Source organism: Anser cygnoides, chromosome Z, assembly GCF_040182565.1.
Source record: "Anser cygnoides isolate HZ-2024a breed goose chromosome Z, Taihu_goose_T2T_genome, whole genome shotgun sequence".
In the NCBI taxonomy this organism is placed as follows: Eukaryota; Metazoa; Chordata; class Aves; order Anseriformes; family Anatidae; genus Anser; species Anser cygnoides.
Window position 1 is genome coordinate 64,145,677 of NC_089912.1, and position 25,087 is coordinate 64,170,763.

At 41.0% G+C, this 25,087-nt stretch overlaps 1 protein-coding gene across 6 annotated transcripts in view; it reads left to right on the plus strand.

Moving 5' to 3' along the window:
- The window catches only part of LOC106048543 (protein unc-13 homolog B), a 212,313-nt gene extending 187,606 nt beyond the window's left edge, over positions 1-24,707 (plus strand). For 3 of the 6 annotated variants that reach the window (XM_048053930.2, XM_066987693.1, XM_048053935.2), the window contains 9 exons: positions 189-341; positions 2,268-2,391; positions 9,633-9,689; positions 14,125-14,205; positions 14,568-14,715; positions 17,448-17,504; positions 20,077-20,169; positions 21,301-21,460; positions 22,726-24,707. In XM_048053930.2, coding sequence (XP_047909887.1) covers positions 189-341; positions 2,268-2,391; positions 9,633-9,689; positions 14,125-14,205; positions 14,568-14,715; positions 17,448-17,504; positions 20,077-20,169; positions 21,301-21,460; positions 22,726-23,011 — 1,159 coding nt within the window. In that variant the 3' untranslated portion in view covers positions 23,012-24,707. The remainder of the gene's footprint in view (positions 1-188; positions 342-2,267; positions 2,392-9,632; positions 9,690-14,124; positions 14,206-14,567; positions 14,716-17,447; positions 17,505-20,076; positions 20,170-21,300; positions 21,461-22,725) is intronic. The other 3 variants (XM_048053933.2, XM_066987691.1, XM_066987692.1) reach the window with 2 other exon arrangements.
- Positions 24,708-25,087: the final 380 nt, after the last annotated feature.

Genomic DNA, 25,087 nt, shown 5'->3' on the forward strand with positions numbered 1-25,087 from the left:
ATGATGTGCATAAGGAACCGGACAGCATGCCTCTTGGTAGCAAATACGGTAAGTAAGCAGAAAACTTCAGGGAGGAAGAGTGTGTAATTGAGTGCATAGTTTATGGACTTGCAGTATTCTTACCTTATGTAAGAGAGCTGATAGCTCTGCCACTGATAATCTTGTTTTTGCTTCTCTTACCTGCCCAGCTTTCAGACTCGTATTGATGAATGTGTCAAGCAGATGTCTGATATCCTCTGCCAAGTGAAAGGGACAGGAAATGTTGCCGCTAATGCCAGAAACACAGTTGCACAAGATGCAGATAATGTCCTGAGGCCGTTGATGGATTTCCTGGATGGAAAGTAAGCAAGTACTCAGATACACATTACACATACAGCACGTCAGATTGGGAATGGTGGGAAAGGAAAAATAGCTCTATGTTCTTGGGTAGTTCTTGAGATGTCCAGCCTGTGAATTCTCATGGCTTTTCTTCCAATATCTGCATTTTTCTCAAGGCATGTATCTCTTCATGCAGTGCCAGAACTCACTCTGTTCCCTTTCTCCCTCTGGCAGCTATAGCAATCAGCAAACACACTGCTGATCAGGTAGTGGAAAAGGCTGAGGCATACGGTAAACTCTAAATATTCAATTTGTGGTTTTCTCCTATACATATTGTACTGTAGCCAGTTAGCAAACATACTGCAAAACATACTTGCAAACTTGATACATACAGTGCTCAGTATCACAGTCATATCAAGAGTGTGTGTTCTAGCCATACCTAGTGTTATTCTGACTAGAAAACGAACATCTGAATTAGGTGATGTACATGAGTTTTCTGCAAGTCGAGCATGGCTTAGGTGAACTGCAGATCCATTGCTTTAATTAACTGTTGCCATTAACACATGATTCAGCTGTTCAGGGACTTTCTGTTGCTAATTGCACATAATTCTTTTCAGCTAAGCCTTGGCCTGCTAAGAGAAATAGTTTTTAATCTCTGTAGGAGTTAAAATTCTCATTGATGGACAGCAGTTCTTTATTTTGAAAGGTGTGGCCAAAGATTTTCTTAATAAAAAAATGCTGTGAGAGATGTGAAGGCTTAAAAGCTTAAAAATAAATTTCTTCTGTTGTTTTTTATTGATCATCCCATCTTTCTCTTCAGTCACTATGTAGTAAGTGACTCTTTGCAGCAATCATTACATCTAGGAGCCCTCTCATTTGAGCATTTTCCATGCATGCCTTCACTAATCCTCAGAAGCCACCTTCCTTTGTATCAGTAGGAACCTGGGACGCTACAGGCTTTTCATACAACCATGGAGCAAGTCATTTTGATAATAATCCAAGCCTGGGGTATTTTCTTTCCTCCTCTACAGAAGGAAATTCATTTTTGTTGCCTCCTGCATCCTAGCCATATCAGTCTTGCCCCTGTTGAATTTTGCTCATTTACTAACTGTAGGAAATCTAGGAGAAGATGTTACACAGCGTAGAAAAGCTGGCTATCATCTGTGCACTGCTACTGGCTGCCGAGTTCCTGTTTTATAGCTCTCCCAGTGTGGTTAGTAAATGCCATTGGAAACACTTGTTGGGATTTGAAGAAGAATCTTATGTTTCTTGGCCTTTTTGGTAGCCTGCACAATAATAAAGGAGGAACAAATAGGGAGATAAAGTATTTTGCTTTATGTAAAAGGGAATAAACATGTGGCACGTGATGGGTGGTGAATGCCATTGCAACAAGATATAGGTGAGTCCAAGAAATGCTTTGAGGTGGTTCTGTAGGTGGAGCATGTAGGGACTTCTGCAGCTATTGGAGGCTGTGCATTTGCAGGAACTTCTGCATAATAGTCTGGGAAGTATTCATTTAGGTATTCAACAAAGGTTATTATAATGAACCCTTAAAGGTATGAAACCATTATTCTGTATTTGTAATTTTTCCTATATATTGTGTAAGCCCCGTACAGTGGGAAGTATCTTAAATGGAACCAGCTGAGTGGTATCTGTTCTTATCTGAAATATTCCCAACCACCATAACCTAGTGATATCTTCCGTAATCCCCAGGTCAATAGAACTAACTGAGATCAGAAATGTCAATAATCCAAAGGTCTTCAGCACTAGAACTCCAAGGAGGTAGGGAGACTGTACTATATGAAAAAGGAAGATTTCTTTTTACCCTTAAAGCAATCATTATGAGAAACTGCTTTGGGTGGGGCATTGATTCTGCCATACACATCTCTTTTTTCCTTGCAAATTGCATTCTTTGAATTTGCTCAGTTCTTATTCCTCTCTCCCTACAGCCTGACACTGTTTGCGACTGTGTGTGAAAAGACAGTGTTGAAACGGGTGCTGAAAGAGCTCTGGAGGGTGGTAATGAATACCATGGAGAAGCTGATTGTGCTGCCTCCTCTAACAGACCATACGGTAAAGCATTTTCTCCTTCCTGACTCATAGCAGAAAGTGTTGCCATTCCCTGTGTAACTCAGCTCTTTGGCCTAATGAGTCATCTGTCCAGGTAAATTTGTCTGCATGTAGCCTGCTCTAGGATGGAAAAATATATCCAGTAAAGTAAGACAGCAGCTCTATTTATAGTGAGGTTGCAAGACACAAAGCACGCTCTTTTTAGAAAAAAGAAAAAAAGAGAAAAAAAAAAAAAAGAGAACGAAAATCCATGATCTAAAAGGAGCTGTCATCAGGTATATCAAATCACATTGATTAGGGATTTGCAGTCCCTTAGAGAAAGCTGTATTTAAGGGCTTATTTGGTAGTTAGTGATGGCTTCTTGGCATTAGATCAATGCCTGTAAATACTTTTGCCTAATTATTGTCATGTGTTGGTCAGGTGTTCCTCTGTATAGATGTGGTTAATTTGGGTTTCCTTTTTAATGACATCTTCCATGAGGTTTTAACATCAATATGGGTTGGCATGCTTTCTGTGTGTCTGGTGTTGGGGAGTTGGAAGCATGTCCAGATAGTTTGCCTTCAAAGGCAGTCTTTTATATAATTGTTCAGCTGTGTGGATGTGCTGGATGAATGTGTGTCATGAATGTAGTGACATTTTTAACAATGAAAGATTAACCTCTTTCCTACTTTTGAGAAACCACAGAAACTGATTAAATGTCAGTCATGCACGCCCAGCTGCTCTGGGGGATGACACTCAGTTGTAGGCAGCGTGAAGTTTGGACTACAACCTCATTATTTGGAGATGATCCAGAACTTCTTTTCATCTATGTTGGAGTGAACCTGTGGTCCGTGGTTAATTTATGCTGATTTATTTCATCCCAGTTGTGGGTAGGACAATAGTAGTTTTCACTATTCAGCACTTGCCTACGTAATTTGAGTGGACTTCTTGGGTTGCAGCATATAGAGAAGTGATGCTAACCTGCAATTTGCACTAGGTATTTCTTGCTCTGAGAGAGGGAAGGCCTTTGCCTCTGGCCTTGATGATGACAAACTAAACAGAACCACTGAGACAGTGTGCAGTCATGCCTCGTAAGCACCAAATTAGCATGAGGTTTAAATTTGCTAAAGACTGCTTGCTCTGAGCTCAGATTTTCAGTGATCATTTCTATTTCCCCTTTTAATTCAGAAGGGAGGAAAAAAATTGAATTGATTTCCCTTTGTTGAACTGCTGTAAAAAGTAATTTTTGATGGGGTCAGGTGCTAAAATGCATCATGTAAGAGCAGCATTATTATGACCCTTCAGAAACAGAAGCATTTAGATCAAGGGCCTCAGAGAACCAGGGGGGAGCTGCTTGAGCATTATTCTGGCTAGTTTTGAGTTTTAAAGGCAGAGTGTGATTCAGTGTTTGTGTCATGAAGAAGGCAATAACTGTGATCAGGCAATTCTTCCAACCTGTAGGATGTTGCTATAAGCAACTTTTTTTTTTTTTAACAAATAGTTTCTTGTTGCCAGCACTTCAGCTTCAAATTGAGAAGCTCTTTTTATGTAATGATGCGCACCCTCAGTTTTCTGAGATAATATAAAATGTTCATGGCCAGATTTTTAGCTGTATGATCAATTATATCATAGTGAGAAGGCTTTCCTCCCTGTTCTCAGCAAGAGAAAGCCAGTGCTACCTCTGAGTGTTCAATGGACCACAGTGGGACAGTGTCCCTCTTAAAAATTCTCTGCAGTCTTTAAGATGCAGGGGATATTGATGGTAGAAAAGAGTCTCTTTTCTGGAATGTTTAATTTCTCTCCTTTGTGTAAACTTGCTGGAGATGTGGAAGTGTTTCTGATGGTGTTCATGGAATGCGTACTCTGGTAGAATCATAGAATGATAGAATCAGTAGGGTTGGAAAAGACTTCCAAGATCATCTGGCCCAACCATCCCCCTACCCCCAATATCACCCACTAAGCCCTGTCCCTAAGCACCACGTCCACCCTTTCCTTGAACAGCCCCAGGGACAGTAACTCCACCACCGCCCAGGGCAACCTGTTCCAGTGACTGACTGCTCTTTCTGAGAAGAAATGGCTCCTCATTTCCAACCTGACCCTCCCCTGGTGCAACTTGAGGCCATTCCCTCTAGTCCTATCGCTAGTTACCTGCGAGAAGAGGCCAACCCCCAGCTCTCCACACCTTCCTTTCAGGCAGTTGCAGAGAGCAATAAGGTCTCCCCTGAGCCTTCTCTTCTTCAGACTAAGCAACCCCAGTTCTCTCAGTCGCTCCTCATAGGACTTGTGTTCCAGGCCCTTCACCAGCTTCGTAGCCATCATCGCCTTTGTAGAATGCTCTCTACACACTGCACTAAGTCTAACTTTGCTTGACTCAGTCATTGCACAGTGCTTTAATGTCAGATTTTCTCCAGTACAGTCAATTCCACATGAATTAGTTCAGCCAGCATTACACAAGGAAGAAAAACCTGAGCTTTCCCCTTCCGTTCTCTGCTGCTTCTGGAAGATTTTGTGTAGGGTGGGGCTCAGATGAGACAGCAGTTAGGTACTTCCAGTGAACGATGCATTGGGGTTTGGGCAGTTTTATGGCCTGACACTGATGACATGAGACACAGGTGCCTTAATAACTTTCAGATGACTGGCTGCTACCTGTCTGAGTATTGACTGGCTGTGTGTTGTGAGATTAGTAGCAACATGATCTCCAGTAATTCACAGAGCAGTTCATGCTTCACTTGTTTTAAGTAAAGATCAACATTTAATTGAACACACTCTGCCTTGGATGAGTGGATATGCAAACATAGCTGTCTGAGAATCCATATTTTGGGGTTCAGTGCACAGCACTCGGGGATATTAATGGGTTAGATATATATTTCTTTCTCCCTCCCTGCTTAACATGGGACTATAACATTTCATCAGTGGCTGCTCAGGTCAGTGAAGAGTTGATTAATTCTCACACAGCTGGTTCTTCCACAGCCTCTCCTTTATTTACTTCACACGGCACACTGCAGCCATTCATGTGAGGCTCCATTTGTGCTAGCTCCTGCTGTGCTTTTTTCTCCTCATCAGACTTTTCTTCACTAAATGAGAACATGGTCCAGAATAAGAACAAATTTGGTTTAAGCTGCAGACAGATTTTACACGTGACTTCCAAACTGGCTGTTCATTAGGCTTTTCTCCGAGCAACGCTAATCCGGAGCAATACTCCAGTGGAGAGTGTATCTGTGAGAGGTTTTCTGAAACCTTTCTTAACTTGTGTTAGTTTAAATCTCTCCCTTTTGCTAGCTGGGGGCAAAAAGAAGTCCAAGACTACCTCTGTGATGAGGAGAGAGTTTTCTTAGTCTTCACTGAAACAATGGTTTGTGAACTGTACATATGCCCAGATCTCTGTACCTAGAGGAAATTATTGTCCCTTTTTCATTCCCACTTTTAAACCTATTTTCTCAGTGTTTAATATACCATGACACGTTAAAAAGTCTGATTTTTAATGGATAGTAGCAAATGATGATGATGTTTTTTAAAATTAACGTAAATGCTGCTAATAAAGGATCAGATTTCATTGTTGTTGAATGTATGAATTCAAAAGATTTGAGAAAGGAATGTACAATACCACATAAAACTTCCGTGCACTTTTATGTCTCAGAAAATAAGTCTGAGTAATAATACGTTTTCCAAAATAGGACTGGAATTCAAAAGATCTGCAGTAGGCTTTTGTTTCTTAACTTTGTCAACTAAGCAGTAGAACAGTTAAACTGTAAGAGTTTGAGTCTCTTGGAATATCAGTCAGTACATTTCTGGCTTCTAGCAATTATACTTGAGTCAGCCGATGGTCCTTCTCCAAATGCTTTTGCTGGGGAAAAACAAATTCATACCCTTAATACAGAATTTAAAATCTCCATATTGCAGACTGCAGATGTTTTCCAGGTTTCCAGAAAGTTTAGGAAGGTGTAGTTAAAGTCATGGAAAGAACCAGGCAAACCAGCACTGTCCAATGTCTGTCCCCTTTTCAGCTGTGTTTGCCACAGACCTTGGTAGAAACAGTTCATAGGAAGGTCTTAGTTTTCCTTCATCTTCAATCCTTGAAATTTTAATTCTGTTCTGGGCAGTTTTTCTCAAAATGACACAATAAGTGAGTGTAGTTGTTTTAATTCCCCAGAGCTGCCCTGGAATAAATGCTGTCTGTAAATCTTTGTAATGTTTTCCATGAATAAATAACTTTTTGAGAATCTTGTTTACAAGGATGCTGCTTGGCAGAGAAAGGAGCTGTCCAGATTTTCATTAGGCGTTACCAACATCGATGACAAACTCCATATAACAGTAAAAGAACTTCTCCTTGCAGACACAGTGACAGAGATTGGCACTGATTGATGAGGATTAGAAAAATGAGCAAGAAGAACTGAAGAGCAGTTATCAGCTTTGTTCCTTGAAGCGTATCACATCACTGGGTATTGCTCAGTGTTACTGACCTGCCCTCCTTTGAAGCCTGCAGCAGGGAGACTACGTGCATAGGCTAGTTAATGTTGTTCAAATGTGTGTATGTATACATAGGGAAAAAAAAAAGTCCAATGAAGGCTGAAGATCCTGGATCAAGAAATGTTAATGTTACTGTGTTTTGAGGATGCTCACTTGATTTTTTCAAAGTCCAGTTTGTAAAAAAAAAAAAAAAAAAAAAAAAAAAGGTATTTTTTTCTGCTTGGTCAACAGGCTTGAAAACCATGTTTTAAGACCTGTAAGTTGAACAAGCTGTATGATCAATCACACAGAACAGCAGGCGCATCTGACAGCATTCACTGTTGGGTACCAAAACATTGGCTGAATCCATGTCCCTTGGATTATTTGGTGTGGCCCACAGTGAAATCTCTCTTCATTGCTCCTAGAATGCAATCATTGTCCTACCTTGCTTGCTGGAAATACAGAAGATTTTATACACTTTCAGTTTTTAGGGAGTTGTACTATTTTATATTGTCCACTAGGTACTGGCAGCAAGTGAAGCTCCCAGTCTAATTTTAAAAGCTCCTGTTTTTGGGTGCATTATCCTTACCTGCATTTTTTTTTCATTAAGAGTTGTGAATTTAATCAGTTATCAAGAGCTTTTGCTTATCTATGAAGTCAATAATGTTCATTCTGTATTGATTTCTATTCAGATACAGAAGGTTGAGGAACAATGAGGGCTAGGTAATGGTTATAGATAGAGCAAATCAAGATGTCTGATTTCAGGTCACAGAGTCTTTCAGTTTGAGCAATTTCAGAAGCTGAAGTATCTCACCTAGGAATTCACTTCTGGATTGCTGTTGTAATGGGAAGAGGGTGTCCAGTGTCCCTAGGGCAGCTCAGTCTTCCCAGTGTTACTGTAACAAGCTGTAAACTGTCTTTGCTTTTCTTCTGTACAACGATAGATGCAACTTCTAGTGACAGGCATAAAGATGCTTTTCTGCTCGGGGAAGTGCATCAGTGGGGCTGATCTTAACTTTTAATCCAACAAAAAAATATAAAAATACTCTTAACAATGATTTCTGCAGTAGAACCTAGTTCACGGGCTTCTCTCTGCAAATACATTGTTCCTTCTCCACAGAGTGCTGAGTTAAAAGGCAACAAATGAGTAAATATTGAAGAATGCAGCAAAGAAAACAAGCTAAGTGGCATAGGCAGGGGCAAAAGACAATATAATAATTCTGGTCTTGCATCTTACCATGTTACCATTTCAGGGATTTGGGGATGAGCAATGTTGATAGGCAGTTGTGGTTAAGTAGGAGGATGAAAGAGTATTGAGATAAGGAAGGATACTAGAGGAAAGCGAAGGAAGACTGTAGAAACTGCATTTATTGGAGACCTTTGGGGAAATGTGGTCCTTATGGAGCCAGCAAGCAGTCCCTAAAGATGACGATCTGTATCTTCTCCCAGGTGTTTTCCTGAGCAGAAAGACCCTGCTGGGTGGAAAGTGCCACCCACCAGTGTGTCTGATTGTCCCTGAAATCTTTTTTCAGGCGTTCAGCTGGGACATCCCCCAGGCCTTTTGTAAGTGATACCTGTGGTGACATTTACACCTACTTCTACTGCTAGCCCCTAATGACTGATTGCAAGTGAGGAGAGCCAAAGATCATCTTTGAGAGAACATCTCTCCTGACATACCTAAAGCTTTCCTGAGACAGATAATGGAAGTGACATTTAAGTAGGGAAGAGCCCATAGCTTTTTGTATAGAGGGCTGAAGCAGAGAGCAAAGTTTCATGATATGATGGATGAACGATTCGTAGCCAGAATTACAGTAGGCTGGGGTTTTATTCCGAGTGGAGTAATAGGCAGTTGTGACTTTTTGAAGAAAAAGTCAAGTGTAGATCAATGAAAGAGAGCAAAGTGGAGGAAAATAAATTCCAGTGCGCCCCATAAAATGTCTCTGGGAGGAGAGGCAAGAGAATTAGATTGGTTGCTTTTTTCTTCTCACTTAATTTTGGGCTTAAGTCCCCAGGCAAAAGGAGTATTACACGAGAGAGAAATGCTGTGCTGGGAAAAAGGAAAAATATTTTTGCTGTAACCATTGCAGGGAAATTATTTTTAAAAATATGTTGTAGTAAGAAGAATCCCTTTTTCTAGTGTGTAAGTGGCTTGAAGCAAAATTTTCTGTCATTGGGATTTATTGTCCCTTTTTGTTTCTTCATTGGTCATACAGCATCAATAAGCCACAGTGGGGGAAGAAGAGCCATGGCCAAGTTCTTGATGTGTAAAAGAGATGCTGTAATATATACTGGATTTCATTTGCCATTGTCTCACCTGAAAACTGCTCAGATCCAATTGTTTATGACCTGGGTTGTGCTTACCCCTACCCTATTGATTGTTCTTTACTTCCTCAGAGAGATTGTCATCAGTTGTGTGTTCTTTGCGTTGGACAGTCTTACCCAGTATTTATTCATGTGTATTTAGACTTGAAATCTAGAGGAGCACCTGGCAATGAAGCCAGTACGCTGCCTTCACCCCCAGCCTGTGCAAGCTGTTTGAGGGTGCATCCTCTCTGGAGGATAGGTGGCCACTGCAAGCAAGAGTAAGAAAGCTAGCAGGATATTGTGCTCTGAAATAGCTCTGGATTTGGCATATACAGAAATGTCACGTTTTACACTAGGTAATAATTTGGCGAGGAGACAAGTTGTTGTGACTGGCCTTGCAGTGGTTATGTAAGGTTCTGTCTGTGAACTGACTTGACTTGCTGAAAGGAAAAATATGCAAAGGTTGTATATAATGTTTTTTCCCTCCATTCTTCTCTAACTTTTTACAATCATAGGGCACACAGTTGATTTTCAGTGCTGCTAAGGAACTGGGACACTTGTCAAAGTTGAAGGTATTGTTGTGCATGGCTTGTGTTTGTGTCCTTGTGTTTAACCGTAGAAGTGTAGTAGTGCATAGCTTGGCTTGTGCTTCCTGTGGTCTGTGGCTGAATGCAATTATAAAGAATAGCTTTTAAATGCATTAAATGTGCTTTTAAATGCATCCTGCTAATGTTAGTATTGTGTTGAAATGAAGTGCTAAATTTTATTGTGGGTTTAATCATCAAAGTAGTTTATTTCTTCCATAGATAAAGTGATCAGTTTGGTATATCTATTAAAAATGAAAAAAGTACAGATACTGATATCTGGCCAGTTCCTCTGTATCCCCTTTTATAAAAGGGAGTCCCTTATGTGATCCTGGTAACGAGATACCGGTAGCAAAGATGCTTGTGCTAGCTATTGATGAATTATAAGAACTGTTACAAAAATAACTGTTGCTTATGGAACAGAGCCTGTGTCTGTAAATTCCTTCTGCGTGGGCTCTCTTTACAGGCAAGCTGGCATTTAGCATGAAGGCTATGTTGATGTGTTTTGACACTGCATGACGTGACAGTGCATGACACGAGCATTACTAAGTGCACGCCACCTCATCATAAGTCAATCAAGCATTAATTCACTGGTCACGACAGGAATGGTATGAAAATAGTGATGCTTTACAACATTCAAATTGCAAACCGTGGTTTGACTTGTGCTGCAAAGGAGATGTTGTGCAAGAAGAGGTCTAAATCTGAAGCGTCACAGTGCACAAATTGTGCAGCAAGGAAGATGGCGACAGATGTGAACTCTGTCTTGGAGGATGATCAGGGAAAACTTCTCATGTCCAAGGGTGTTCTTCTAAGTGATCAGTGCAATTTCAGAAGACGTTCATCTCTTCCCATGATATTTTCTGTCTTGTGCACTTATTGCAGTTGTCCTTACATAGCTATCTATTTCCCTTGCCCAGCAGACACGTTTTACATACACAGTTATGATTCAGGGCAGTACACGATTCATTTAAGGTAGTGCTTATTAGAAGTCCTTGTAGGGATCTGGACATGTCTCGTTAGATGCACGTGCTTTTTTCCAGCTACATTTTGAGGCTGCAACACAACAGTTAACAGTGGCATAACATAAACCGTTCAAGTGGGGCTCCCAAGGGGAATAGCTGTCATCTGTCACCAGTGCTGGTGATGGCCCTGTGCACTCCCACAGCCAGGTTGTCCTCCCTGGTGACATGGTGACTCTTGAGGATTGCACCACTTCCTCTGTTTCCTGTGCTTACAATGCTTCTTATCACTTCCATGGTAGAAAAGGGGAGAGAGGAGCTTTGTAACCAGACTGGAAGAGTGGGAGCTGGACCACAGACTCCAACTATGACTCCCTCTTTCTGTGAGTGTCCCCTTCCCTTGGAAAAACAGCAGAGGGTACCTGACATTTGGAGGAGAAGCCATCCCTGCCCTCTTTGTGCACATCTGTATTCAAAGGATGAGCTCTGAATTTTCCCTGTTACCCCTCCCAGGTCATGAGGTCAAGTTTATGCAGACAACTAAGAGTTCCTGTGAATTTCTTGTGTTCTCGGACTTAACTCAGTGACATTCACTGTTATCTTTTACTTCCTCCTTATTCTCTCTTTACTGGAATTTCTTAAAATATACAATTCCTGGCCTTTTGCCAGGAATGAGTTGGAAGCTTTGCCTTTTTCCATTTGCAGTGGTCAGATCAAGGCCAACCCCAGCAGCAGCTTGTCTTCAGTTCAGTTACTGTAAAGCTTAACCTTGCTAACTCTGGACTGCATTTTTAGAAGTGCATGTACACATGGAACTCAGGCAAGCCTTGGTGTATTTTCAAACTTTATTTGCATATCCACATATAGGACTAAAGCAGCACAGGTGCACAAGATTTTATATGTGGCAACAAAGCTCTATCCAAGTGTGAAAGTACTCTACTACCTGAATTCTGGGGACCGTTAGTTCAAACAGATGGTGTGAACTGACACTGTCCAAAAATTTCCAGGAGAGTAAGGGTGTTACAAGAGTGTAAATTGTTTGGGTTTGTGTAAGCATCAAGAGTGGGTTTTTTTGGTCCTTTTGTTTTTACAGGCATGTACGAGCTAATGGGGAAAGCATGAATAAGTAGCTCTTCAGAGCCCCTCTCCTGTGCATTTCAATAAAAGCCTGGGAAAATTACAACATGGATTTGAAGCCTTTATTTGTCTTTATTTGTCTTTATTTGTCTTTATTTGTCTTTCTCTGGTAGGAAAAGAGCACTAGTGAATCAGATAACTCAGCTGAAAACTGAACCTGACAGACCTGATGAGCACAGGCTCTTGTCCTGATGACAAATCAATTTCCCAGTGCATTTTAAAACGCTTGGAAAACCAACCATAAAACTAGCACCTTGGTGCCAGATATCTGCCTCCCATTTATTATCAAGCTCCTTCTGCTTGGTTTGCTTTAGTGCAAACAGTCTGCTCCTGCTGCCTGCCCTGCAGAGCCAGAAGCTGGAGCAGGGAGCAGCAGCCTCTTCTCCTTTGCGCTGCCCCGAGGGTAACCAGCCGAGCTCCAACTGTGCAGGTTTTTCTGAGAGTACCTGTGTAGAATACAAAGATGGATGTGAGAGACCAGGAAAAGATTTTGACGACTTCCACTTACAGTTACGTAATGATTTGATGTAAATATTTGAGGCTTGCAATCTGGAAAGTGCAGGGTAGCACACTGTACAGTCCTTTATAGGAACAGTGTGGGATGAGCAGAGGGCACGTACACAGGGGAATGACAGTCGTGGGCTCCTCTATGTGTAGGTGCAAGTATTACCAGTCCAATCTCGGGGGTATTTTTACATAATGTGTTGAAGTAAATGGCACTGGGAAACTCTCTGGAAAGCAATGGTATCTTGCTGTGCAGCAACAGCATGGACACAGTCTGAGTGACCACTCAGAGCAGGAGTGAGTGAGCTCTTTAGATTTTTAAGAGAAATATGCTGACCACCTGGTTTCTGTTGCAGAATGGGTAATCTGGCATGCAGACCTAGAAACTTATTTCAACAGACATGAAAGTCTCTCTGCCTTGGGGGCACAGCTACCCTGACAAAATAGGCCTCTCCCATGAAGTGGCCTTGGGCGCTGGCTGATTATGTGCTTAATCTGACTGTCAGACAGACAAAGAATGGTTTACCCTCTGTGTACTGAAGTGTGAAGCCACATCACCTCCAATTGAATTACTCCCAGTTCATGATGAAGAGGGAGGAGAGCTATTGCTCCCCGAAGGACGGCTTGTTGCAACAGAAGATGCTTTGTAGCTTACTGAATGTGCTGCTGCTGCATGTAGCTTCCCAGGCCAGGATCAGCCTGAGAGGGAGAAAGAGGCGTGTTGAGGCATCTCTGCTTCTCAAGAAAGCAAACTTGTCTGAAGTACTGCTGACTTGAGCAGCATCTTCTGTTTAGTTTAATGCAGCCCTGTGCAAAAGTGCTAGATTGATATCTTAAAAGCACTGCGCATGCCTATCACTGCTCCTAGACTGCAGTAAGCCCCATCTCCGTCAGGCTACAGGGGACAGAGCATGGTGGAAATGAATGGGAACACCACCATGCGATGTGAGGAATCACTAGGCTGCAAGATGGCCAGCAGGCTTATCAGTGTGAAACACATGATACCTCACACTGGGCTTGCTGTGCTCAAAGACTATTCAGTGGACATATCTCCTGGGAAGTATCTCATATCAAAGCAGGGATAAGAAGCCTTTGCCTGATTTGCCTGTGCATTTTTCAAGAATGCCTCAGCATCCAGGCTGCAGCCAGCTGATCTGATCCTCCAGCAGGTCAAATAGTTAGAATCTGGGCTTGTGCAAAGCTTTCATTTCCTAAAATGTGCAGGATTTCTCTCAGGCTAAGTGTCAAAGAAGATCTTAGTGAAATACCAAACTATGACAGCCAGGTAGGAACCTAACAGGGATATACTACTGCAGGGAATGGAATTCCTTCCCAAAGAGACAACTTTTTCTTTTAGCAAAGGTATTTTCTAGAACATATTGCTTGTTTGTTTTTCTTCCTTTACACTAGTGATATGGTAAGGTAGTGACCTTTGTAGATGGAAGAAATAAAATCCACAGAAAGCATCTAACAACTTTGCCTAATATCCAGTTCTCAAAATTACTTAATTCGGGTGTTTTTTTGAGAGTTTTATTGTGGGTGCTGTAAAACGGCAGGGGTAGCAAGCAGACTGCTGTTTGGATTTTCTTGGAGACAAACTGAATTTTAAATCATCTCTTATCTTTATCCATTCCTTTCCTTATTTTTCTCTGCCTACAAGAAACAGAGGAAGTGTGTTTATTTTCAAGTTAAGCTGTAATGAATGATTCTGAGACTCCATTAAGTAGCCACAGCATGAATCCAGAGAAAGAGGTGATACTGGGAACTCCTTTTCCTTTAGTGTCTGATGGAATATTAATACCGATTATAATGATTGTTTGCAGGATCATATGGTGAGAGAAGAAACTAGGAGTCTCACTCCAAAGCAGTGTGCAGTTTTGGATCTAGCACTGGATACTATCAAAGTAAGTGATCCCACTTCTTTCTCTGTCATTCCCTTGCTCCATCCCCGGTGCTATTTGGGAGGATAGTGCCTGTCCCAGTTGAGGAGATAGCAGGAGTCTGCTGCTGTTGGTACAGCTAGTAAGACACTGAGTGCTACTTCTACATTCCTGTGAATCTGAATAAGCTTGGGCGACTGCCATGTGCTGGTAGTCAGCATACTTAAACTTAAGAGTTTTGGAATAGAAAAGCCACGAGCAGTTGGGATTAGCTGGGCTTCCAGTGTGAATTTTACCCTTCCCAGTCCATGCATACAGTAGATTGTAAATACTGGTTGCTCATTACGATTCTTCCTCGTTATTTTTCCTGTTTCTTTTACTTTTAGCAATATTTCCATGCTGGTGGGAATGGTCTGAAGAAAACTTTCTTGGAGAAGAGTCCGGACCTGCAATCACTTCGTTATGCTCTCTCTCTCTACACTCAGACCACAGACACTCTAATCAAAACCTTTGTCCAGACTCAGACAGCTCAGGGTGAGACTTCTGTGTTGTTGACAAAGTTAAATGAAGCTATCTGCTCTGTTTGCCTGTGCTCTGTCTTGTGCTGCCAGTTTGTAGAGTGCTTTTGGCAGTAAGATTTCTGGAAATGTGACAGCTCAGAGCTTTTGAAACTGGTAAGGAGGGAAAATGGGTTATTTCCTCCTCAACATCTACATTTTGAGAGAACAGAAATATGTGAAACAAGTCCTGAGGGGGTTTGTGGTCTTTTTTTCTGCAGTTCTCATGTTAACAGTCACGTTTTGTGAATTAATGTGGGTGGGTGGCTTAGACAAAGTGAAATGTGAAGTTACTGTACTGAGACTTAGGCGGTGGTGTGAGAGACCATCTCAGCAAGACATCACTGCAGAAACTATTTGGTGCCTATGTCACAAGCCAGTTGCCAGTGGCACATGTGGTTTTGACTAATGCTGATTGACAGCAATGTGATGAGTCAGAGCTACATGCTGCCTGTAAAGGGAAAAGTCTCTTACAGAAGTAAGGACAGCACTGGCTTTTTGTTTGCAGACAGTACAGGATGTATACTAGCTGGTTGATTGCAAGTCACCACAACATTTTAGTAAGCTGCTGGGATGGGTCACTGGAGTTCTTTGTTTTTCTCTGAGAAGTCACAATAATGGTGCTATTTCATTGATTGAGAAGTGGTAAATAGTTAATTGCCTCCATCTTCCATTGCTTTCACAGAAGTGTCTCCAGACCATTGTATAGAATAATTTAACCTATAGTCAGGGTCCTTCACTGGCTGACTGTGAATCTTGTTAATTTCGGGGAGAAGGGGACAGATACTAATATAGGTTAGGTCAAAACTGAAACTGATATTCTAAGTTTTCAGGCTGTTTAGATAGAAGCGTTGGGCTATTACATCTCAGCAACAAAAATAAAACTCCATGGAGGGTGTCTTTCTGTAATCTTTTTGCTTGGGGGATAGTGTTTCCTTCAATCCTCCCAAGCCTATGCGAGCTGATGACCCCGCAGACCATATGAACTCTGCCAGGGTACTGATGCACTAAGCCCTGAAATCAAGGGGAAAGCACTCCCTAGCCAACACATGCTTCCCTGGTGCGTGAATGAGACTGCTTGGTATTGCTATTCCTCAACCAGTGGAGAAAGTACTGTGAATTCTTAGATACAACAAGGCTTGTTTTAAAGTGAAAAGTTGTTGAGTGTAGTCTTTGGGAACTGAGTCATCCTTGCCTTCATCAGCACAAATATATACTTGCTTAGGTTGAAGCATACTGCATTAAACTGCCGAAGTTAACTTACAAGTCAGTATTGCATTTGAAAGAAATGTCCTATAACCGCGTCCCAGCAGAGCAATGATGACATCCAGTGGCCAAATAGGTCAAAGACTACTTACTACACCAACAAGGGACTCCAGGATCTTCCTGTTGCTGTTAGAGTTATACAAAATACTTCTTAACTGGGAGCTTGTGTACACAACACATTTTCAATCTTTTCTATTATACGTCAAACACTTCCCATAATATGCCCAGACCACGAATTGAAGCTAGTTTTTTAACTAGGTCATATTACGTTGTCATGATGAGATGGAATGTAAGGATATGTGCATCACTGCTGTTCTATGCTCCATGCTAGAGTTATGGGTGTTTAAAGTTAGAGGAAGAAGATGCTCTGTTGAAGTCAGAAAGTGGCAAATTTAAAACTAGTATGAGGAAGCAGTTTCATGTAGTACATGACTTGACGGTAAAACTGCAGTAAGGGCAAGTGTTTAGCAGCTATACGAAGAGAAATGAGTGTAATCTGAGAGCAGTAGGAGTGTACAGAGTTGCTACAGAAGAGTATGTATTTGTTTTATTTTTTTAAAGAATCTTAGAAAGAATAAACTCTTGTTTTGGTATATAAGATGCATGCATTACAAAGCTACCAGTTATGTCACACAGCTGACTGATGACGTTTGTGGCTTGTCTGATCTATTTTGAGGGACAGGTAGTGGGCATGGTGAGCCAGTGAGCTGGTCCAAATCAGCATCATGTACATTACTATGCTTGAGAGTTTGGGGCCCTGTTTGGGGAACAAAAGACTGGAGCTATACCACCTAATATCTGTAATATCAGTGATGGGGTATCTCTGAGAAAAACGTGATTTGCTCCTGAGATTGGGGCTAGAAAAGGATGTTGCTTGCATACACTTCTGAGTAACCACGGTTGGTAGAACAGTTTGGAGATCTGCATATGCATTGGAGGGACGGAATAGACAGCACGAGTATTTTCAGCTGACATTTGCTTTATAGAGCTCTTTCTGACTGATGTTTTCCCTTTGCCTAAGTCAAGCTTCCCGCAAGCCTACGGGAGGAAATAGCTGCATGCAAAGCTGTTTAAATGCTGAATGTTTGCTTCTCCTACTTCATCGCTCAATAGTCGCACCTTCCAGTTTGTGAGTTATCTATTGCCCTCATTTTCTTACTGAGCAGGCATCTGTGGCACAATGCTGTTAAACATTTGTTCTGCAAAGTTGGATCAGAGCTTGCAGTTGAGTTACTCCAGCACAGATTCTGTTATTGTTTTATCCCAGACAATCCCGTACTTGCAGACTTGGGGCTGTTACAGCAGATCTAAGAGGATATTTTGTCTGTTAAGAGCTAGAATATTTGTCTTGCATTTGTTTAAGTGACGCCACTAATTGCATTGTAATTCACACTCTTCTCTCTCTGTCCTGCTTGCTTCTTGCCTTTTGAATTCATGTCTTAGTGCATGATGGGAAAGGTATTAGGTTTACCGCTAATGAGGACGTTCTTCCTGATAAGGGTATGTTCGAGACTAATGTTGTTACCATAACAACATTAGCCAACTGCCTTGCTTTTGAAGTCATCTTGCCCGTGCTCAGAAACCTTTTCCAGAGACCCATTCCCTGTATCTCCCTGTAGAAGTGAACTTTCACAGAATGCTTGCATCCCACAGACAGAGCCATGGGTTGCACGGTGTGGGAGTCTGTACCCTGCCTGAGAGCCTGTCCTGAAGCTTGAGATTTATTTATGGGATGTGAAAGCTGTCTTGAAAATGGATTGTATTTTGAGAGATGCTATGGACTTGTTTCCCTACCCTTTATTGCTGTGAATTGCTATTTCAAGTCTTAGACTTGCATGCTTATAGTCTGCAGAGCTGGGCTACTGTAATACATGGTAATATACGATATGCATTCAAACCTGGGGCCGAGCTTGAACCATCTGTCTTGAAGAGTAGCCAAAAGTCTGGGTGTTTAGAAGAACCCTAAATTAAGTCTTGTTGCGTTTCATCTCTCAATTTATTTTCTGCTGTCTGAAGTCTTTTTGTTGTCTTAGGTGAAATATGTTTGTAAGACATTGCACGAGCTCAGTTCTGCAGTTTCACCTTCCAGTATCACAACACCAACGAAGCTTTCACGTCTAGATTTAAATCTGCTTGCCACTAAATGTGCAAGCATGTTTATGTATACAGTTGTACGTGATCAGAATATTTTCACTGGCTGTTTACAGATATTTATTAAGTAGCTTTTTTGTCTCTGTAAACATATCAGTTAATAGAACAAGTTCGTGGTGTAAAAAAATGAGAGTGAAGGTAGAAGAAAAAAAAATCTAAATTTTGTCTCCCTCAAGGGTAATGGGATGGTTCTGCTGAGACTCCTCTGAAGCATCAGTCTCATTCATAACCTATTCATTCCACTAAAGATCAGTAAAATGAAAACCTATGTGTTTGGCAGCTGATGTTTATTAGATTGTTCAACCTGATAAAGTTGTTATGCATATATATACTATCGGTAACCTTGTCTGTTCCCACAGAAGATGCTGACAGCAGGAGTGGTAGGCCTGCACCATCAGATGGGTCAGGTCAATAATTAAACCTACCGATTTTAAAGCTCTATACTTACGTACAGAAAAGAGGGAACACATCCCTACTGAGTGAGGATAAAACAGTACATTCAAGATGATGTACAAATGTTGCAGCCTACAGGCTGTCTATTGTGCTCAGGTCAGGAATGAAAACCTACCCCTAAGATGATGAATTGAGATTGTTATGTTTGCACAGATACTTTTACTCCTATTTTAATGTGACTTTCACTGCCTACAGTTCTTCTGTGCCAAGTAATTCTCCTCAGAGAATTGCACAGATTAGCTCTCAACCTCCTGTTTTCTTAAATGAATGTTTTTGCTGCCTGCAGACTGTTCTTGTAAAAGTTGACATGTTAGATCTATCTAATCAAAATGTTTGTTTAATGATATCCTTCAAGCTCCTTATCTTGAATTTCAATCAACACACCCATTCTTTCACTTCATAATGCATCTTAGCCTCAAAATTAACAAAATAACACTGCTCTTCTTAGGTATCCAATTACCCTGTAGGTATCCCAATTACAACCGCATTGCTAATTGTCAACCTCAGATCAGACAGTTATCAAAGAGAAAGTAAAATCAATCTCACTATCTTATCAAAGAACTTAATTTTCATTTTGCAAAGCAGTCTTCTTCTGTAATTTACATGACATCTTGATTTTGCTACCCAGATAAATGTCATTTCCCCACATTGCATGATAATTATGATTAAAAGTGAAAATGTTGAAAACATCATCATACAAGAATTGTAAGGTTCATGTGATGTTCTCCTGCTGTTATAATGTTACATTTTCCTCTGTGAAAACTACATTTTGTTTTCTCCCTGCCTATCTGATGAAGAGAAATGAGTATGCTAGTTGACTGCTTCTTTCTTATCCTCTTTGGAGTACAACAGTTAAGGGATTCTCATTATATTCTGAAGGGAAACAGGTGGGGGCAGTCAGGGTGACAGCTTTGATATGATGTACAGCATGGAGACATTATTGGACGGTGAGACTGCACTATGGCTCAGTGCAAATCACTAACATCTCTTTTTTTTTTTTTTTCCCTAAACTACTTCTGTGTTGTTTTTTTGTTGTTGTTGTTGTTGTAGTTTATATTTTTTAATTTGTGACCTTACTTCCATGAGCTGGTGGGAATGCTGATGCACACCACTGGAATGCCTGCATGCATTTATAATTGCTTGGAAGGAACCTCTGGAAAAATCCTTTTTCTCTGAGGGTCCATTGTCGAGTTTTAGGTAGCTTAAATTCTTTTAAAATTCTTACTGGTATTCTCAATAGGATGTCATTCTCACGGTGGAGTGCAAAAAAAAAAAGTGTTTATGCTTGTTGGGCATGCAAGCCTGTTGTTAATTGCATTAATGTTATATTATCAGTGCTGACTGAAAAGCCAGCTATGGAAGGTGTCCTGTGAAAATGCTATTGTCTGCTGAGGCCATATGGCAAAGATGGATGCCAATAAGCAATAATCTGTGTGTGCACGGGGGGGTGTCAATTTTCTTCCAACAGGCTCTGGTGTAGATGATCCTGTGGGAGAAGTGTCCATACAGATTGACTTGTACACCCATCCAGGAACTGGTGAACACAAGGTCACAGTGAAAGGTAGGACAAAGCATGTGTAGTGCTCAGGCTTTGTGATTGGACCAAGGCAAATTTCCAGTTGGAAGTCATTATATTTCTGTGCGAATTTGCGGGATGTGAATCCAAAATTGTTTTTCTGTTTCACATCAGGAACATGTAGAGGAACAGTAAATGAGCTTGTCCAGGCCAGTGAATGACATGGCAATGTACAGTCCTGTTGTTTATTGGCAACAATATATGAAGTAAACAAAAATCAGATGATGGCTCTCACCAGACCCCACAGTTTAGCTTGTGCTGCAGAGAACACAGCAGCATGACAGAGTGATGTTGCAAAATTGCTCAGTGTAAACCAAGAAATCTCAGAGCCAGGAAGAGTTTAGTGTCTCCTCTCCTCCATCCTGAAGGCCAAATTGATCCCCAAAGAGCTGCTCTGAAAATAACCAAAGCAATGATTCATCCCAGGCTTCCTCTTCCTCCTTTGTCTCCTTTGCTTGAATACAGCATATTTAACTACTTTAATTTCCTCTAAAGATATATATAAACAGCTCTTCAGGCCTCTCTTCTCATGGATAAATCTATACTGCAATGCAAAAGCTGACTTTTACAGCTATTTTCTATGCTTCAGTCTGTTTTCCTGCAATGACCTGAGAGAGGATGAGAATTAAAGAGCTAATAATTGTGGTTTCTGAAACCACCCACAGCTCATATGCTTTGTTTGTCTTACCTGCAGTCTCATTTTTCTTTTCAACAGACTTCAAAATCAGCATCCAAAATGCCTTTTTTTTTCTCACTTCGCAGCTGATCTAGAATTAAGCACTAAACTGGCAGAGCTGCATGAATACTGTTTTTCTAGACTCTGCATATGGCAAGAGCAAAGTGATGTCCTAAGCATTAGATTCCCTTTACAGAACTTAAACAGGAGCAAAAAACAAACGAGAAAAATAACAGAAAAAAAAAAAAAAAACAACAAAAAAACTCATGTTTGTACTACAAAATAATCCCGCCCATAATGTGTCGGGAGGCTTGCGTGTTTTGGGTTGGACTTGGTCCTCTGAAACAAAGAACTGAAAGGACATCAGAGCGGAAAGGTGTCCAGAGCAATGGGAACAAATGAGCTTGTATTGTAAAGCAGGTTGTAACTCTCTTTTCCAGTTGTGGCAGCCAACGAACTGAAGTGGCAAACATCTGGCATGTTCCGTCCGTTCGTGGAAATCACCATGATTGGGCCCCATCAAAGTGACAAGAAGAGGAAGTTCACAACAAAGTCAAAGAGCAACAACTGGGCTCCCAAATACAATGAAACATTTCACTTGTAAGTGTGAAAAATAGCCTGAGGATCTGATCTGGCAAGTTTAGATGCAGAGGACGGTTATTTTTTTCCAGTGTCCACAAACAGTCTGCTCAGGACCCAAAGGAGTATTTGAACCAGCAGCTTGGCCCAGTGTTTGGTGTCTTGGCAGGAAAAGATAGATTATGGGAGTTTTTGCTGTGGGTGGGATGCTGATATTTGTTCTTTACAAGCAGTCTTCTGGCCACTTTCAGAAAAGCGTTGTGTGCTGTCAGCATATTTTACCATGCTACATTATTTTAATGAGCTTTGTATCTGTTGTTGATAAGAGTTAAGCTAAAAGTTCATTATGCATTTGTTTTTTTTTTCCTCTGTGTGTGTTTCTTATCCCAACTTGACTTGTGGGACATGCTCTGTGAACTTGTGCATCTTTGTTTCCAAGGTTGCAGCCCTTGGATCTGGTAGCAGTTGCAGTCTTTCTCAATACTGAGTATTGATCTCTTATTTGGCTTTCATTATTACAAAGACATCTTCCTTCTTGGAAGGCTCAGCAAAAGGAGCTACAAACTAGTCTTCACCCAGCTGTACAGTAAAAGTGAGTAAGTCTAGGGGGCCCTGCTTGAGCAGGGGAATTGGACCAGCTGATCTCCAGAGGTCCCTTCAACCCTCAACCATTCTGTGAGTCTCTGAGTAAGAGAAGAGGTGACCAGCAAAAAGACTAAATTTCTCAGGGGAGGGGGACTGGCCACATCATTTTTCTTTGATGTGGAAAAAGGCAGACTTCCTCTAAATGAAGAGATCTTTGTGCCTTTTTTCTTTGTCTTTTAGCTTTAGAAACATCAAAAAGGTTGGGGATGTATTTTCATTAGCTGCTGCTTTAATGGAAGGTTTTGAATCTTTAACAAAGACTTCATATAATTAAAATATTAATTACTGAAATGAAGCAATACTTAGCAGAAGCAGGAATGTTTAAAGTTGTCATAGTTGAAAATCTATTAGCATGGCTTTAATGTTCTCTGCTCTGTTCATTTCACAGTTTAGCACACACACGCATGCAAAGGCAAGTTGGAAAGGGTCGTTTCTTTTCTCTTTTTAAATAGCCAGCTTGTCTTTATCAACTGTGAAACAGCAAAAATGTGCATACACCGTATGTTTTACTTCTCCGTCTGGAGTTTTGTAGAACTCATCTAACACTCTACTCAGCTGCTGACACTTCTTGTTTGTTTGTTTGTTTTAAAGGTATTGATATATTCTGAGAAGCTATAAGTAAACTCATGTATGTTTTTCAGCATACTGGGGAATGAAGATGGCCCTGACGCTTACGAGCTCCAAGTTTGTGTGAAGGACTACTGCTTTGCTCGAGAGGATCGGGTACTGGGGATAGCAGTGATGCAGCTCAGAGACATAGTGGACAAAGGAAGCTGTGCTTGCTGGTGCCCTCTTGGGCGCAGGATTCACATGGATGAGACTGGACTTACTGTCCTGAGGATTCTCTCTCAAAGAACCAATGATGAGGTTGCCAGGGAATTTGTGAAGTTGAAATCTGAGTCCCGTTCCACAGAGGAAGGCACCTGAGCTCAGCTGTGTAATGTTCCCTTTTCTCTTCTGCCTTGTGCCAATATGTGCAAGTGTTCAACAATTCTCTTTTACTAATTACAAAAGGTTTTTTCATGTTGTCTTTGTCAGCTCTGATAGCGCACGTGTGCTGTACAGGAAACAATCCATCAATCTGATGTGAATTATTTATTTTTTAGTAGCTGGGTAAAACACCATAGAGAATGAGACAATCTCTTCTTATTTAAGATGCAAGTTTTGCTTTGTGTATATAAATTATTTTATATTGCAGGCTGGGTATGCTGGGTTTTGTTGATATGCAGCACTGTGATTTTATCCTCTGAAGCTGGCAGATGTTAAAAAGGCTCTACATAATCACACTATGAAACAAACCAACTGTATGGAAATTGGGAGAAGAAGAATGATTTGGGGTTTTGGCAAAGCATTGAATTTATGCACTGTGGAGCTGCCAAAAGATGTTCTTGTACAGAGATTACACCAGTGTCTCAATGTGACACCTCAGTGTCTGATTAAAACAGCAGCAGCAAATTGCTCTGAAGATGTACCCCAAATAAATGTATGACCACAGATGTGCTGCTGTGAGCACAGGCATCACCAGTGAAACAAGTGCAGAGAGGCTTAAGATCTTACAGCAAAAAGCTGCTAAGACAACACACGAGGAGCAGACTGCAGCTGCCCTGCCATTGAATCTAGATGGTGTGTCTCGGAGAATATAAATCCCTGTGTGCTGCTGGGAATCCTGCATCACCATGGGGGTGCTGTAAGCTGCTGAACTCCACAAGTCACACTTTGACTACTGTGACCGACGTGGTAAGGAAGGGAACAACACCAGAGCCATGACAAATAATATGGCTGCTGTATTCTTTTTCCACTTCAATATTCTTTTGTTAGTTGTGTGTGTGTGTTTTTTTTTTAATAATTTAATACTTGCAATTTTCCTGTAGCATTTTGTTACCTTAAGTAGCTGAGACCATTCCTCACTATGAAACCAGACATGATGGCTTGTTTGGGAGAGAATAATACATTCTCCCTCTGCAAGCACTCACTCTCGAGTGCTGGTGAAGGGGCAGCAGGTCCATTTGGTTCTGATCTTGAAGCTGCTGTTGGCCGTGCCACGGTTGATCCACATTGATTGTCATTAATCTGTGACCTGATGATACCATTGAAAATATTTTTGCACTATCTTGAAGAAGCATCCTGGTTTTGTTTTCTTGAAAAATGAAACACTTCTGATTATGGGGATGTCAGAATTTCTGACCAAAATTTCATAAACAGGAAGGTTCAGAGTAGTGATTGTAACTGAAGTATGTTTTTTTATTATTTTTTTCCTTGTTATGGGGCTTTTTGCTATTTCCAGCTGCCCTTGTTCTCTGGAAAGTGCAGCTGGAATGAGCCAGTCCTTGCCCGTAAAGTACTGTAAACTGTCAATAAATTCAAGGACTGCGTATTGAATGACTTTTTTTGTATTTTATTTTCTATTTTCTCTGACACTTGTACAGCTGTATGATATGACTACTGTATTTCATGGGCCTGCTCATAGAGTTCAGAGACTGCACATCTGCTTTGTTCTTGTCCATGGTGTATTTATAATAATGCTCTTCAAAACTTCACGCTATTTGTCATGATTTTGAATCGCTGTACGTGCCATTGTTACAAGAACTGTTAGTACAGTCTTTAATAAACTCTTTTAGCAGCATTTGGAGTTGTCTGTTGAAGTGTAAATGTAATTGGATTTGCTAAATCATGTAGGTTAGAATCGCTACTGCATCTTTGCAAATTACTCTCATTTAGTGTGTAGTTTTTTCTTTAGTACTGCAGATGCCCAGCATGGGGTATGAGTCAGACAATTCCCTCTTTCTCCATGGTGGAGTGCCTCTGTCTTTGACATCTTTTCCTCAAGTTCTTGGCTTCTGATAGAGCACTGAGAAATCGCAGGAAAGCATAGAGAATAACTTACTTCCTTTTGTTTTCCTTTCTTGCCTTTAAGTCAAGTTTCCTTTGTACTCAGGTAGCCTCCTGACGGTGCTAAACGGAAAGACTCAGGCAGGCAGTACGGTATTTTACAGATAACACGTG